Source organism: Cylas formicarius, unplaced genomic scaffold, assembly GCF_029955315.1.
Source record: "Cylas formicarius isolate icCylForm1 unplaced genomic scaffold, icCylForm1.1 PGA_scaffold_6__28_contigs__length_40554024, whole genome shotgun sequence".
Taxonomy (NCBI): domain Eukaryota; kingdom Metazoa; phylum Arthropoda; class Insecta; order Coleoptera; family Brentidae; genus Cylas; species Cylas formicarius.
In genome coordinates this window covers 38,079,702-38,095,576 of record NW_026844347.1, presented here as the reverse complement: position 1 = coordinate 38,095,576, position 15,875 = coordinate 38,079,702, and the positions used below count along the sequence as shown (strand labels likewise).

At 37.8% G+C, this 15,875-nt stretch overlaps 2 protein-coding genes and 1 long non-coding RNA gene across 5 annotated transcripts in view; 1 reads left to right on the top strand and 2 right to left on the bottom strand.

Moving 5' to 3' along the window:
* The window catches only part of LOC132702821 (uncharacterized), a 37,361-nt gene extending 28,998 nt beyond the window's left edge, over positions 1–8,363 (top strand). Inside the window, exons 6-15 of one of the 2 annotated variants that reach the window (XM_060671619.1) lie at positions 3–60; positions 1,383–1,650; positions 2,231–2,258; positions 2,313–2,402; positions 3,498–3,677; positions 3,735–3,907; positions 3,960–4,156; positions 7,182–7,241; positions 7,718–7,915; positions 8,201–8,363. In XM_060671619.1, coding sequence (XP_060527602.1) covers positions 3–60; positions 1,383–1,650; positions 2,231–2,258; positions 2,313–2,402; positions 3,498–3,677; positions 3,735–3,907; positions 3,960–4,156; positions 7,182–7,241; positions 7,718–7,915; positions 8,201–8,334 — 1,386 coding nt within the window. In that variant the 3' untranslated portion in view covers positions 8,335–8,363. The other variant, XM_060671620.1, reaches the window with a different exon arrangement.
* On the bottom strand, positions 8,361–13,363 carry LOC132702824 (sideroflexin-3). Of its 2 annotated transcripts, none has more exons than XM_060671625.1 (9): positions 12,993–13,358; positions 12,700–12,869; positions 12,428–12,554; positions 11,634–11,779; positions 11,499–11,574; positions 10,455–10,540; positions 9,274–9,401; positions 9,026–9,210; positions 8,361–8,798 (listed from the first exon to the last, which is right to left on the bottom strand). In XM_060671625.1, exons 2-9 carry the CDS (start codon positions 12,858–12,860, stop codon positions 8,733–8,735), a joined length of 975 nt encoding a protein of 324 aa, XP_060527608.1. In that variant the 5' UTR covers positions 12,861–12,869; positions 12,993–13,358; the 3' UTR covers positions 8,361–8,732. The 2 variants fall into 2 exon arrangements, with proteins under 2 accessions (XP_060527608.1, XP_060527607.1); XM_060671624.1 differs by lacking the exon at positions 8,361–8,798 and adding an exon at positions 8,828–8,970 and having other exon boundaries at positions 12,993–13,363.
* A 1,101-nt stretch (positions 13,364–14,464) lies between these two features.
* Positions 14,465–15,653, bottom strand: LOC132703825 (uncharacterized). Its single transcript, XR_009619165.1, has 3 exons — positions 15,185–15,653; positions 14,841–15,115; positions 14,465–14,784 (listed from the first exon to the last, which is right to left on the bottom strand). It is a non-coding gene; the product is annotated as an uncharacterized LOC132703825 (long non-coding RNA).
* Positions 15,654–15,875: the final 222 nt, after the last annotated feature.

Here is a 15,875-nt window from a genome sequence, read left to right as displayed (position 1 = left end):
AGGTCGATCCGGAATTGGTGGCTGAACTTTTCGGCATGTCTGCAGCGGACGTATCTGTCGGTAAGCATGCAGAGGGTTTCAGAATAAGATGCTGACCCTTAAGGAGACGAAATGTGTGTTGAAAGAAAAAAAACGGTTCTCCTCGTCTTTAGGGAAACTGATTTACATATTGTGTTGAAATTTTGCACTTTCAATAAATCCATAACACTTTCGACCCAGTTGACCCAGAACCGCGTTAGATATACTACTTACGCGATTCGAAGGGACACCGAAATGCGGATGTTGCTTCTAAAAATCGAACTGTAGCACTACTTCATTTGCTCATTTAACCAATTACATTGCACGGGATGTCCCTAAAAGACGCCTCCACCTTTTTTCTTCGAATAACGAATCAAAGATCAGTAGTCTTTATAGGTTACTTCTGCATCCACCGTGGGAGGGAGGTCGGGAATCATCTTTAGATTACAAAATTACAGATTCCTAAGCAACCAAAGACCTAACGAATGTTTCGCTATCCTGGATTGATAAAATCAATCAATAGAACTGATGTTGGTACGAATCAGACCATCGAATATTTGATAAAACGTCAACTCTTTCTTACTCACTAGTCAAAGCATGGTTACGCCAATAACGAACCTAACCAACCCTTCTTTTTAATTTACTTGCTGATAATTGACCATTAAAAATACGAACTAGGCAAATATCGTGAAATGTCAAACAACATAACAAAAGATGTTTTCGGAAGATCAATTAAATTATTACTTATTAATTACAAGTAGATCGTTTTAAAAAATACAGTCGGTTCCAAGAGACATGAGGTTAGTTGAAGACTCGACTCTACATAAGATATGACTAGATTTGTATTTCGTTTATTTCTGATTTTTTATTTAGAACTTGGAAGAAATTGCGAATATAGTTGTACCGATAATCAATTATTATTCCAATTTTTTAAAAGAAATAAACATTTATTATCTATTGCTTGGAATGAAAAATAAACGAAAAGAAAATTTTTAAACAGAAAATAATTTTAGTTACTACTATTCTGGTACTATGGTGACATTGACATGTATATGACAAATACGAGTGACAAGTTCGTGCCGTCCATTTAGGACTATTGGATTTGTAGAATTTGCCATCTTGTTGACCCTTTTTGTTTTGTTGGATAATTCAAACTCAATTAAAAGTGAAATTTAATTTAATGAAAATATAATGATATAAATCGCACTGTTAAGGATCACGATCTTATTGTGAAGTGACTATTTTGGTATAGAGCACTTGTAATCAGGATATCAATTTTCAAAAAAAATAACAGAAAGTGATTTTTATTAAAAGAAAATTAACACCTCAATTAGCTTAACTGGTAAGATTATATTTCGATTTAGTCGAAGATCGAGCGGAAACGGACCTCATAAACATGTCGATGCAAGACCCGGGTGCCACGGTGTACACTAGAGGGCACGACGTCCAAGAAATACCCCAGCAAACGATACGTACCCCCAGCGGCTTAGAGCCCATCCTCCAACAAACCTACACGGAGAAAAGGGTGGACAAACAACGAGACGCGGAGAAGATTGTCCGGAACATCTCAGTCGTCGAAATTGACGAAACGACAGGTCAAGCAGTCAGAGTCACCATGAGCGCCCAACAAATGTACGCTTATTTTATATCTAAGGAAAAAAATCTTTTCGGAAGACTAACAGAACACTGTCCTTTTTAAGCCCTAGCAGTCGATACGTAACAGTCTAACTTCACTTTTTTGGTTTATAATGGTGATGGTTTTATATGCGATATGTCATTTTTCTTCGACCTCCAAAATGCAATTTCTCCATATTTTCAACGTCAAAATTGAGACCGGTTTTGGTCTGGCACCTGCGCACCACAGTTTGTCTAGCTGTGTCTGTGCTCATATACTTCTCCCGTCTCTCAACGATTTGGGGGTCTATTGGAGGTTCCGTTATGTTTTCGACTCCCGAAACTGTCCAATCAATCAATATCTTTCTCATCAATTTCTTGTTATTGCTCTTGTCAGCCATAGAGAAGTTGAGAGTTGATCACGCTAGGGTAAAGTCTCATTAATGAAGCTTTCGCGTGTGGTGTCGAGTCACACTCCTAAGTGAGTTTTGTTTATCTGTTTTTGTTTGTGACGTGGGTCGATTTGACGCGGAAAAAACTAAACGATTCCGGAGATAAATCGATCCACTCATGCAGTAAGTGACGCTTTTTTTCCCAGAGATCCGGACTACGGACTGCCATCACAGGTAGATTTCTACCTCATACGTCATTCTCTTAACTTAAATGGTTATCGTATCTAGGGAAGGGATGTGACTAGTGTAAAAGAAACTATCGCGGTAACACCGAGCTACACGACCACAGCGAGGGACGTCACCAGAGAAGTTACAAGGGTGTGTATACTGTTGCATCAGGGTTGTTCGGTGGTCTGTGGTCTTGAGAGGTTAGAATGTGGGACTCTCTGCCTGGCATCTCGCGCGCTTATGTCCGAACCTCATTACGCAAATTAAACAAAAGACTTGTAATGGAGTTCTCTTTTATTATAAAAAGCCTCCAATGCGACATATACTTCGACCAGAAATATAGTGCTTTTACAACCGACCCCGTGCTTAACTTTGCCTACTACCATAACCATTCCAGGACCGTCCCAGGAATTTATTTACCTACATTAACAAGTGGGATATAAGTATGTTTGCCATCTTTTTCGACGAGCAATTCTTGAAACATGTACGTCAAAAAAAAAATAGTACAAAGTCACAATTTATTACGTTCTATTTCATTACATTTCTATATAATATCATTATTAATATACAACATATTAAATATAATAATAATAAAGCATCAGTCATTTAAAAAATCGTTACTATCGCTCTGTCAATGATCAACTCCGCCACTAATCGTTCTCGATAAATATTTTCTTCTTTTATTATTTATTAGTACTTGACGTTTATTAATTGTTTAGAACTGAAAACCCAATTTGGCAATTTAACACAACCAATGCTTAAGTCTGTCGGTACTTTTGTATGGATTTCTTTTAGGGTTAAAAACTGTGCACTTTATAATCGCTGTAGATTATACGCCTATGCCTGTTGCCCTTTAAAAAAAACAAAATTACAGTTGACCCCGGGACTTTAGTCATGTCACTTGTTTTTAGTGCGGCGCCTACTTCCCCTTCTGAATCTCTTATAAAATTGTAAATATTGAAAACAGTTTGCTTAGCATCCGAAGGCAAATCGATCCGTTTTTATATTTGCTGAAGTAGTTGGTCTTCTAAATTGTCATTAGGTTTGACTGTAAAATAGTTAAAACGTCAAAGCAATAAATGCACTATATTTTTGGTCGTATTATACGAGGATATTGTGTCCATTCCACTTTTTTGATGAAACAATGTGCTTTACTGTTAAATTAAAACTCGACGTTGCGCTAATACCTTTATAACCGTATTTGGTGGAGGAAGTATCGCAAAACAAAAGACATCCAAATTTTAGCTAACGGTAGACCTGGACCCCGTCGAACTAGAGCGATTGGTCGAAGAGGAAACGGAAGACGTGGATAACACGCTGAAGATGGCGCCGCCGGAGCTGCCGCTGTCGCCGGAAAAGTACGGGATTAAAAAGCGGCTCCGCAAGCTGCGAATGAATTCCGAATCGATGGCTTTGTTGGAGCAGGTTTATCGGAAAACTTTTCCCAAAAATTGAAATAGCTACAATGATATATCTTTCAAGTCCGTGGTCAATCCGATGCCGACAGCGGACGGAGCCCTAAGCGAAACACCGCCGGAAGCTATAGCGACGATATTGCACGCCATCGAGAGTGGGGTGGCGCCCCAATGTACTCCCGATCAAGTTTTCAATTCGCTATTCGAAACCAAATTGCCGGAACGCGCCATAACTTTGAGGTGGCGTCACTCGAAAACCTAAACATCCCCCCCATCCTCTTTTTCGTCGTAGTTCCGTGGGTCCGGGACCCCTGCAAGACGTGGTCGTACCCCACGAGCTAGATATGAACGTCCACAAGGAAGCGATGACGGCGGACCTCAACAAACTCACAGACGTGTATAGAAATACAGCCAATATCGAGGAGCTGCCGTATGTCGACATATTTACCAAGGTCATGGAAGGTGCTTTAGACTCTACCCCCGGGAAAGGTATTTTTCAACTCCCGTCTGTAAAATACCTAATTACCCACCGGTCTAGCGTGCGGGAAGCGTCACTTTAATACGTCAGTTTCGTTTCCCATGAATCCGAGCCACTTCGGACATCTCCGGGATTTTACCGCACGGATTTGGGAGCAATCGAATGTTTTCGGAGATATTTGTAATATTTGTAATAAGGTATTCGTGTTGTTTTGCGGAAATGTACCCAAAAACTAACGGTCATAGAAAAAGTATAGTATGCAACACGTTTGGTAAACTTTTTAACTCACTCGTTTATTAAAAACTCGCTCCGCTCGTGTCAAATAAACTCGTGACTCAAATAAGGTTTACCGCACTTCTTACGATATTGTCGACGATAAATAACTTGACATGACAAATAACGGATCACCTTAAATATTTAAGTGGCCTTAATTAGTTTTGATTTACAGCTGTCAGTTTCGAGGCTTCTGTACTCAGCACTTTTTATATTATGTCGTGGCAATAATTTTACTACAATATAAAACTTTCTTATACTTAACTTAAACTTTCTTATACTTACAAAAAAAGAAACTTCTTCCTTATCACTGCGTTCGTATCTGCATATTCATATCAGTCATTAGTCAGATCCAACCATAGTATACAGTGTGTCCAAGATAAGGATGCACAGCATGGGGATCTCGGAAACTATAAGAGATACAGTGTCGGTTAAATTAGACAAAAGTTGCGCATTTTGATACCGAACAAGATCCCGTTTTACAAATTTGAAAATTCCAAGCCGTTCCGGAAATATCCGAGGAAAACCGAAATATTGCGATTTCGTTTTTATTATTTTTTAAAGCTATTTGAAAAGATATGAAAAAACGGAAAACACTTTTCCATTGGTACTTTTTAATCTCTCCAAATTGACGTTAACAAATTTTCATTACAGCGTTTCGATTCCATGGAACCACCATCAACTTTGATTTTTCTTATGGGACGGAAAAAAAGTACACACAGTATTAGGTTGTGCTTTTCATTGCGAATTCAACGATGTACGATACAATACGGTTACTTATGTTTTTATCCAGAAAAATGGCTTTTTAATACATTTCTAGTATTTTATTGTAGTAGGCCATGAGATCCGAACGATGAAAGGCAAAAGAAAATGGTTGACAAGTTCGAGTTAATGTGTTTATTTATTTACTAACTCTAACTGTTCATTTAACATAACAACTAAATCCAACAAGTTAATGAAAAACAAATTCTATAACAAATGTTCGAATAAATGACCTCCATTTTCTAGGCATAAGTACGCCCGTCTCACGGTAGACTCCAAAACACGACTTAACATTTCAGGAGTAATTTTATTAAACGCTGCTCGTACTGAACTCTTTGAATACCTCATTTTTTATGTAGCCCCATAAGAAAAAGTCCAAGGGAGTTAAGTCCGGGGACCTTGGAGGCCAAGGTGTTTCACTGTAAGTCCCAATGTATTTTCCATCAAACCGTTCAGTTAAATATTGGCGAACTTCTCTGGAGTTATGGGCTGGGGCACCATCTTGTTGGAACCAGCAGCCTTGCACAGCGCCTAGCGGTAAATCATCTAAGGCATCTTCTAAATCGTGCCTCAAGATGTCAAGGTACCGCTCGGAAGTTAAGGAATTATTATAGAAAATAGGGCCTATAATCTTGCTACCAAAAATCCCACACCAAATATTAAACCCAAAGCGAACTTGATGTCTGGATAGTCTATTAACACGTGGATTTTGTTGCGACCAATAGTGTGTATTGCGCCTGTTATAAATACCGTTATTGGTCACCATACTTTCATCAGACCAAATCACTTTATATGGAAAATTAAAACTCTCATCACACATCCTGGTATACCACTCACAAAAATGTCTACGTCGTTCGTCGTCACCCGGTTTTAATCCTTGACATATTCTGAATTTGTAAGGCTTAAATTCATTTTTCCTTAAAATAAACTGAGCTGTAGATTTAGCTACCCCATTCTGGTCTTCAATTTCTCTGGTAGAAGTTTGTGGATTTTCGATAACAGATTGTAGAACAATGTATTGGTTTTCTTCATTGGAAGGTTTTTGTCGGGATAATGCAGGCTTCTTAAATGATCCATATTCTTTCAGATTAAATAACAAACGCCGAAAAATACTCTTGTCAGGTTGTCTCCGCTCTGGGTATTTGTTAGAATACATACGCTCGGCTTCCACACAATTTCTTTGGCATCAGATGTAGCAAGACAGCATATCACATTTTTCTTCGTTTGTAAAATTACCTCCCTCCATTGTAGAACAAAATAAATTAGAAAAAGACAACAACAATAAAAATACAAAAACAATAACTAAAGGAATAAACTTATGATCGACTGATAACAAAGACAAATAACATTGCGATGGGTGTGGATAAATTAATTAACCTTGGGAATGATACTTCTGTCTTGGTAGAATACTCCGCTTTATCACGAAAAATTTATGTTTTTCAATCACTTCAGTCTCTTGTTTAATATCTATACGTGCAATTTGACTAGTTGTTTACGGGACTGCAAAATTAATTAGTAATTAATATTAGTCTAAGATAATTAGCCGAAGTAGAATTTTCTCCCTTTTTTTAGCTGTGCTTTTGGTTTGATGCTAAGAGATAAGTGTAAATACGAAGCGCAAGAAATATATATTATTATTATTTTGTTTTTATATGTAATTTTCCATACAGTCCTGTTTCCGCTACCAGGTATTAAATACCAGTGATTCTGGATAGTTGCTAAAATAAATTGAACTGCTTAATATTGTTACTAATAAGATAAAATTCAGTTTATTGCTAATTACGTTAGTTTTTTAACACCGACATATAATTTTTTGTAAAAACACTGCTATTACAACTTTACATAAAAAATTGAAATTATTTTTGCTGGTACCTTTGCAACTGCACAACATTTTGGTAGTCTCTGTGTTTTTGATTTGATTTATATAATTTGCCCTGGACTGGGTTGGACTATAACTGCAAATTATCAAACAATAAATGTTAATTATCCGACATTTTCTAGGTAGAACCACAAGACCGTTCAAGCCGATTATGGACGAGGAATCGCCTTGGGGCGACGAAGGTACTTTAAATACTGTTTCTACCAGCTTGAATCTTTCTCAATATTTTTTGCTTAGTAAACGTCTAATTGTAAAAAGTCTAAAAAGGGAATTGCGAGACCATTACAATCGATCAGAACCGTATTAGAAATACTACTTACGCCATTCGAAGCGGTACCGAAAAGCGGGTGTTGCTTTTAAAATTGAACTCGAGTTCTAATTTTACTACTCAACCAATTATACTACATAGAATGTCACTAAAATTAGCCACCGACATTTGCTTTTTTAAAAATAACAAATGAAAGATCAGTAGTAGCTATTGGCTAGTTGTGCATCCCCCGTGCCCAAGTTAGCAAAATTACAGATTCCTAACCATCCGAAGTTATTACTTGGGCTGTCACTCGCCGACAGATGGCACCACTTATTAAAAAGTTTCCTCGCGAAAATGATTCAAAGAAAAAAAGTTAAGAGCGCACATTAATCGGTGATCAATTGTCAGACATTGAGGCCATAGTTAACACGGTCGGAGCGGAACCCATCGAGATCTTGGACCCGATCGATATTTCCGAATTGGCAGATTTGGAAAAATTGGAAACGGAACTGACCAAAGGTATCGAGTACTTCGTCGACGTCGACCCGGTACCGTACGTTTCGAGGGTGCAATTGCGGGGTACCCATCATCCCGCTTGGTTCCCCGGTAAGTAAAAAATGGGTTGGGCGTCATTTTCAAGCAGGCGAAACAAAGAATTGGGTCCTCGAATTAGCGAATCCTGAGAACATTTTTTTTATTTTTTTAACACTTCAAAAATTCCAATCTGTTCCTTTCTTAGTCTTTCCATCAGCCTACATCAATGAAAGGAATGTTATCTGTAATAATTAATTGATTTTTGATAAATTATTTTGAATTTGTTTGATGTCGTATATCGTGACTCAAGTTGACTGTACTTTTGTTACATGATTTATGGCATATTCAATCTTTTAGGTTATGTTTACGCTTTGCCCGAGTTTTCGAGCGTGGTGAAATTGGCCAGGAATCCCGACGAGGTCTTCTATTCTAGCTGGAAATCGTGTCAGCCGAGGATGATACCCGATCACTCCTTATCTATTTCACACTGATTGGTAATAAAATACGTACACTGTAAGCTTGACTTTTATTACCGACTCGTCACACACCCGGTTAAACAAAAAAAAATCGTCAATTTTTAGGCCCGTTTTTTTTTAGTCTTCTTCCTTCTTTCTTACTTCGGCGTGGGCCAGTTTGTCAGGGACGTTCGCCCATTTCTTAACGAACTTGACGCCTACGTTTGCATAGTTTTAAATTGTTGTACGTTGTTAGCCACCTAAATATACGGGGTGCTTCTAAAAGTTCCAGTTGATTTTTCAGAGAGCTGGTTTTAGATATATAACTTTTGGAGTCACCCTGTATTTCGATAAAAAAAATAACGACCCTGAGTAACAGCTTAGTAACAACTAACACGATATAAGGAAGACACAAAAATTATTGTCGCTTAAACTTAGAGCCCTTTGTTGTAGAACACCCTATCGATACCGCCGACGTCCAGCTTTTTCCTCGCCTCTTCCTGAAAAGAACAAACGCCCTGACCCAAAATCGACTTAATTTATTTACGAAATATAAGATGGCGACGGCGGGGACGCTATGGGAGCGGCGGGATATCAGTGGGTCAGGAAGAACCTTCTCGTGTAGAATAGGTACGGGGGCGGATAGCAGCGGAATTTTTTCAGTAACCTGCACTGAAAAACCAACGGGTGGGATCGTCGGGGTGACGCGGTGGCGGTTTTCTTATACCTGCAGGTCGTCCTCGAGGTGCGCAAAGGGAATCGACGCCTTTTGCTTGAAGAACGCGCACGCCAATGGTGTCGCGCACGTCAAACAGAGTCCGAGGATGCCGACGGAGGCGGGCAACGCCAGCCAGGGGTACCGGCACAGGGTGCCCCTTTTTTCCAAGTAGTCCATCACCACCGGGGTGACCACTGCGTCGAAGAAAATCAGTTTAGGGGAATTTTTGCAATATATTTATATTTTTTTAAGTTTACCCATGCCTGGAAGCGCCATGGCTATCCTGCTGAGGATCACCTGTCCGATACCATGCTGGGCGGCCACCTTGGAGTACCCCAATTTGTTACCGTTTATGTCGTATACGGGGGTGCCGTGTCTAAGTTCCCTGGAACCCCAAACCCGACCATAAAAATGACAAAAAAATTACTGTATCTCAATTTTTAACATGTTATATATTTTTCAAAGAAACTTCCACAGGCTACTGTAATACTTTTTGCTCAGTGGAAATTGCTGACGTTTCGCCAATCATCCTGTTGGCTTCTTCAGAGCTTGACAGAAACTGGATCGTATTTTACTCTGTACCTGCTTATATATCGTTTGAGGGGGGGGGGGCGCTAATGAGGGGTATCAACACCGTCTCGGATGACTGATTCCCAAATTGGCTTGTCTAGGATTAACTGGACTGAAAAGCAATTTGCGTCTGGGAAACTTGCTACTTCCTCTTTTCATTATTTGGTTAGCTATTACCTAGACCACTCTCGGCAGTTAATTTTTTAAATTCCTATGTTTATGTTGTTATATTTTTCTCTATCGACATAAATCACTTTTTTAAGTTTAAAACACTACTGAAATGTTTTTTCTTCAATAATTGCTTATTTACTTAACAGCAATGTTGTCAGATTTACCACTTTTACGTTAAAAAGTTTGTATTCTGTCACATACACTTTGGCTCTTTATCTGTTGCTCTTTTCACTTAACATTTTTTTTATTTGTACCAGGTCATAATTTTATTTTAAATGAAACAATCCCATTTATTTTTGTTGCAACGATTTGCGGATTTCGAATTTAGCAAAGTCTCAATGTTGTTTCTAAGTTTTGGAACATGTCGAATCCAAAAATGCTAACAGTGTTGTCAGATTCACCAAAAAATTGCCTGAATATTGGAGGTGTTTAAACATGGAAACGTTAGAAGTGAAGCGAAATCTGACAACATTGCTGTTAGCATTTTTGAGACGTTACTAAATTTGACATGCGCAAAAAATTGCGACAAACATAAATCGAGAATTCCATGTAAAATAACAAAATTATGAGGTGTAACGTAAAAGTGGTAAATCCGGCAACACTGCTGTTAGGTATTGAAATTTATCTTTCCAACGTTGCGGATATTTAAGCGTTCCTGTAATTTTTACTAACCCGGTATATATATATATGTACTTACTGGGCCCTCATCAGCGGTATATTGACACAATTGGCCGCCGCCACTGCCACGAAGGGGACCATCCTGCCGACGAGAGGGGGCATCTTCTGCGGGGCACAAAAAATCAACACCGGTCATTGCCGTGTCGCCACGCTAAAGAGGTATTTCGTTCAAAATTCGCTAGGTGGCGTGTGGTAAAAACAAAAATATCCTTGGTGGGATGAGGAGGTGTTTAACTAACTTTTTTCTCTCGTACATCGATTCGAATCGAATGGGAGTTCATTTTATAAGAAATGTTTTTTCTTCCACTAATTAAAGATAAAAGTTAAGGTTATTTTTGCATTTTTGCGGCTTTTGCAAGGGTCACATTTTTGACATATTTAAAAAAAAAACGAAATATATTAAATTAAAAGAAAAAAACTTTAAAATTGTTAAGTTGGCGAATTTGCCTTTTATACTGTTTATACAGCTCTTAAAATAAGATACTTTTTTATCTATGGTCTAGTTAGCAACCAATATGGCATGCCAAGGAGTAGGTAATGGGCGAGTGGTCCGAGCAGTCTTGCCCAGCATGCTGTGAAATATAAAGAAGAAGAATATGCTATGTTGTCAAAGATGTTGACGTTATAACATGGCGATTCATGAAACATTAACTAAAATGTTTAGTTTTACTTTTCTTTTTTTTTGGTTAGAACTAATCATTTTAGAAAAAATTCGCCCCACACAATTTTAAGCAATTTTTAGATTCTAGTATTTATAAATGAAAAACTATCAACGATCTCCACAACTTTGTACATGCTCTTGTTAAAATGACAATAATTTAACCAAAATTTATTTAATTTTTAACTTGGAAAACATTAAAAATAAAATTACAATTGTTTGTCAAAAACTTCACCCCCAGTATTAAAATTTTTGAAAAATGTAATTATATAAAAATTCGTTTTGCTTGGTAGTATTCTGACCCATTTTTTAACGGAAAATAATGAAACAAAAATCAAAAATATCCAAGATGACATAGTATATACATTTTAACATTATCCTATAAACCGAAAGAAAAAATCTCACCTTCACCAAACTGTTGAGACCCAGAGCCGTCCCCACCGCCGCAGTCGTCGCCAAAGCGTATGACGTCAAGATTTGCCTACGGCGAAAAATCGTACGATTCACAAACGGATACCGACACAGAATAGACAGCCTTACTTATCTGTCTGAACTACGTCGCCACTTCTATTCGTATAGTTCACGAGCGCGTTAAACGACTGATTCAGCCACTGCCAAAAGACTACTGCCGGGGCTGATTTGTAAAACGTAATCATCCCGCCGGTAATCAGCATGTTCATCGGCACCTATGACGACGAAATTTAGCAATGCAGAATGATTAGCCGCCATATTTTGATGTTAGCGCCCTCTACGTTCCCTTGAGTTTTACCAACCGTCAATAATGTTGTCTGTGGTCCTGTTATACTCTGTACCAGCCTGAGTACCAATCATAACGCACTGGGTTGGTCATTTTGTCTTGGTGTTTGTTTAGGATTTCACCAATTTCCATCGATTTTCATTATGACAAGCTTACAAGTTCCGTTACGTTTTTATATGGAATATATTGTTAAATAAGCTTTTTTATAATTTCAGTCATATAAAATATAAAACCAATAACAAAAAATAGACATTTACTACATTTATTTGGATTTGCTACGGAACCTTTTCTAATTTGGCAGATTCAAGATCAATGCTTTAATTTGATTCAGCAGGTGCTGAGTAGGCTGTGTAGTTTTAAGAAGAAGAAACCGTTTAGTGTGTCAACGTTGACAAAATGGCGGCTAGTTAATCAGCCTTAACACTAAAGCTATAAGAACTTGCAGGTATTTAAATATACAGAGAAAATTCGATAACAAATGGTATCAGAAGTAGTAAACTTAATTTTTGATACTTTTTTTATTTTTTGGGATTCTGTGGTTGGGTGAAACTTGTTTTTTTTTACCGCTTTAACTCACTTGCGCGGACATTCTACCGATCAGGACCATCTTTTCGCCCGTGTCCGGATGGAACGCCGAATCGTACAAGGTTTTGGCCCGCCACAGTTCATCTTCGGTGAGTGTGTCCGGGGCGATTTCGCCACATCTGCGTATTTTTAAAATTATTTTCATATTCGCACGACTTGAGTATTTTTGTGAAATATATGTGTACGTGGTATTTCCAAAATCATGTCGATAATAACAGTGCCAAAATTAAGTTGGATTTCTAGCGTCTTAATCTATTTACTTACTTGTATTTCTGGACTAAACATCTGGCTTCTTCGAGTTTGGAACTGGATACGAACAAGTTTAGCGGATTGGTGGTGAGAAAAAAATGTCTGGCCCTGCCTAGGTAAGTATCTTGGTCGTACCTCGGTTCATCCAGGTTTATCGATTTCTCGCAAATTTCCATCGCCTATGTCTAAATACCAAGCCAAGTTTTAATTGCTTAATTTATGAAAGACGCTAAACACGTACATCCCACTTCTACCTAGCTAGTTATCTGACGGATTAAAAGAATTTTCTTAAGTGTAAGTAAACGTACCTTTATTGGCTATACGAGGAAAAAGGGCACGACGCTGAATTTTGTCAGAACTTCATTTTCGTATTATCCGTGTCAAAGCCGCGACCATTCCATCGATAAAAACTTGCGTCTCGTGAGGATTTGACCGATCGGTATGATAAATTTGACAAAATCGCGATAAACGAACGTCACGCTGCTAGTAATCGGGGCGGCCTTGCCCTGATGTTTGCCGCACGCTGATAAACTTTGATATTTGGGAGAATTTGTTATCGGCGGTTTCGCGATGCAGCCGCGACTTAGTTATTTCGAAAAAATATCGCCTTTCATTGCGGGAAACTCGGATCTCGGCGCAAAAGCGAACCTATCGACTTTTTCGCGGATCCGCAGACCACAAACGTTCTCGTGAAAAAATTCCACTGGGCTTCAAAGTTGGAAAGACAATTCATCGTTTTTCGTTTGTTATTTTATTACTAATTTTTAGTATAGCTTGTGACGTCACCAAATATACTTCCAACACTGGTTTTTGTAGTCCATGGCCATGTGGTGTTTCTATTCAGTAGGGTGAGCGAATGTTTACGAAATAGAATTTTTCGATTCCGCTTTAATTCACCCGAATATTATCGATATGGTCTTTCCTTCGCGCTGCGCCGACAGACGGTTGTGTTTTTGTTTAGGAAAAGTTTAATATTTTCAATTGACCTAGCCAGATGACATTAATAGTTTTGGTTAACACGATTCAAAGAGGGGAATGATTCGATTTAAAAGTATTGATGTCAGTCTGAATTGTGTAATTTTTTTTTATGAGTTTTGCGAACGCTTTGAAAGACTAAGTGTTCCGGGTCCCTCTGTTTTTGCCGATCACCCAATTTTTTGGTTTAGGTTTCAAACGATATGATTAGGGACTAACACAAAAAGTCATTGAATAAGTCGCGGTCTGTTAAGAATTCTCTACGAATGTCGGTCGGTGTTGGGCGAGTGTCCATTTTAAAAAATGAAGAAGGATTTGTAGATACCGTTGCATGTGGCAGGTCAATTGTTGGCCGCTGCCTACAGAATCTGCTGTTTTCGTTGTGAATCTGCGACGTGGATCTGGAACAAGAATCGTAAACCTAATAGGATTGCCTAATCCGTCAAATCTGTCCGCAAGTGCAATGCGAAAACTCTCGCCGGCTGTGACGTAGATGAAGTCCTGTATTGGCCCGAGTTTTGATCGACTTTGAGTATTTTGAGTAGCTAATATAGCATTTTGTTTGGATAATCATTCTCTATTTTCATTTAATGCCAACATTAAATAGTTTTAGTACTTATTTAATAATTATTGGGAAGTAGCGTAGGGTGGGCCTCAGGTAGGGTAAAATCAAGATGGCTTATATGTATTATCTTAAAGAACATATTAAAAAACAAAAAATATATTAGGCATACATAACAACTATGTATAGGTGGTAGGTAAATAATACTATAAAAAATACATATTACTACATAGACTTAAATCTTTATTTTACAATTTTACCATACTTTCTAATTTTTTTTCTGCGGGTATCATCTTGCAAAGATTTTCTTTTTAGACTAAGGGAGATATGTTCTGACTGGGGTTCTGGAATGGGTCCTGGAGATGGATTTTTCTGTAGAATTTCACTTGTGGCATTCGATGTTGTTGCTAAAACCTCAGACAATACCTGCTGAGCTTCTTTTTTGGCATTTTTGGAATGAAGTCTTTTTGATCTAGACACGCCTGTTCCTGTTGGTGGCTTCTGGTTAAATAATAATAGGGTGGGAACAGCAGTTTTTTTTAGAATCTTTTTTAAAGGTAAGCCTAAAATTTAAATTTTGTGATGAATTTAATGTGTTACTCAAGACAAAAACAAATACCTAATAACTTATTTTGTAAGTCTCTTTCGTAATCATTTTCAGTAAAATGAACTGAGCAGATATAGCTTTTATCGGGATTAAGTTTGTCCCCTCTTCTACACCGAACTATCCACTCGTTCCGAATAGTTTGGGATACTAGATCTTTCCCTTTGGGAAAGCGATGAAAACTACATTTTCGAGAACTTGCTTTTTCAACAAAATAGTTGTTAGTGCACCCATACATGGCACATCTCGTTCCGGGCATACCTAACTATTTTTTGATGTAACTTATCCCACTAAAAAAGGTAAAAGAAAAGTATTTCTTACCTTTACCTATATTATTATGTGTAATATTTTGAGCTTACCTCCTAACTAATAACACCGCTAATAAGCAGCACGAACGCAAAACTTTTAAATCTTTGTTTAAGGTTAAAAATACTGTTTTCTCAATTCTCGCCACTCAAGCACATACAATTTTAAAGTATTTGTTAAAGCTTAAACACTTTTTTGTCCAAGTTTTTTTTTACAGAAATACAATTAACACAAACGTAAGCGCACTACTCACTAGTTTAAATTATTTTAATTGTTCAAAGAACACAAAATACAACAACGGTTTAATACGACTTCAAACGTATTGACAGAATACACAAAAACCGTTAGAGGATTTCGTTTACGTCACAAGCGACCACGTGCAATCGATAATTTTGGCGAACGTATGTCTTATAGGATTGGGTAATCGTATTAGATTTACGATTCTTGGCCGTTGCCTACAGAATTTGCTGTTTTGGTTGTGAATGTGCGACGTGGGCCTAGAAGCCCAAGATGGAACAATGAGGGCACTTTTTTTTTGAATCGATATAAAACAAATTTTTTCAACGAGTGACAGTAACAAGTGATGCGTTGCATCTGTGATCGAAATGTCACAGATCTTCGACGAAACAGTTTTGCCTAACGGATATTGTGAAACGTATTGAGAAATAGAAAGAAGAGTAATGATTCAAACAGTTTTTGTTGTGTTTCCTGTTGCTAGTTTGCGTGATATGCCTTTTTTGATTT

What these genes read in the sequence shown, in the direction of transcription:
- LOC132702824 (XM_060671624.1), bottom strand. Translation starts at nt 12,860, where the DNA reads ATGGAAATTTGCGAGAAATCGATAAACCTGGATGAACCGAGGTACGAC. An exon ending in TCGGTAGAATGTCCGCGCAA is followed by an intron (nt 11,780 to 12,427) that starts GTGAGTTAAAGC and finishes TCGTCGTCATAG; the next exon opens with GTGCCGATGAACATGCTGAT. An exon ending in ACCTCGAGGACGACCTGCAG is followed by an intron (nt 8,971 to 9,025) that starts GTATAAGAAAAC and finishes TTGGTTTTTCAG; the next exon opens with TGCAGGTTACTGAAAAAATT.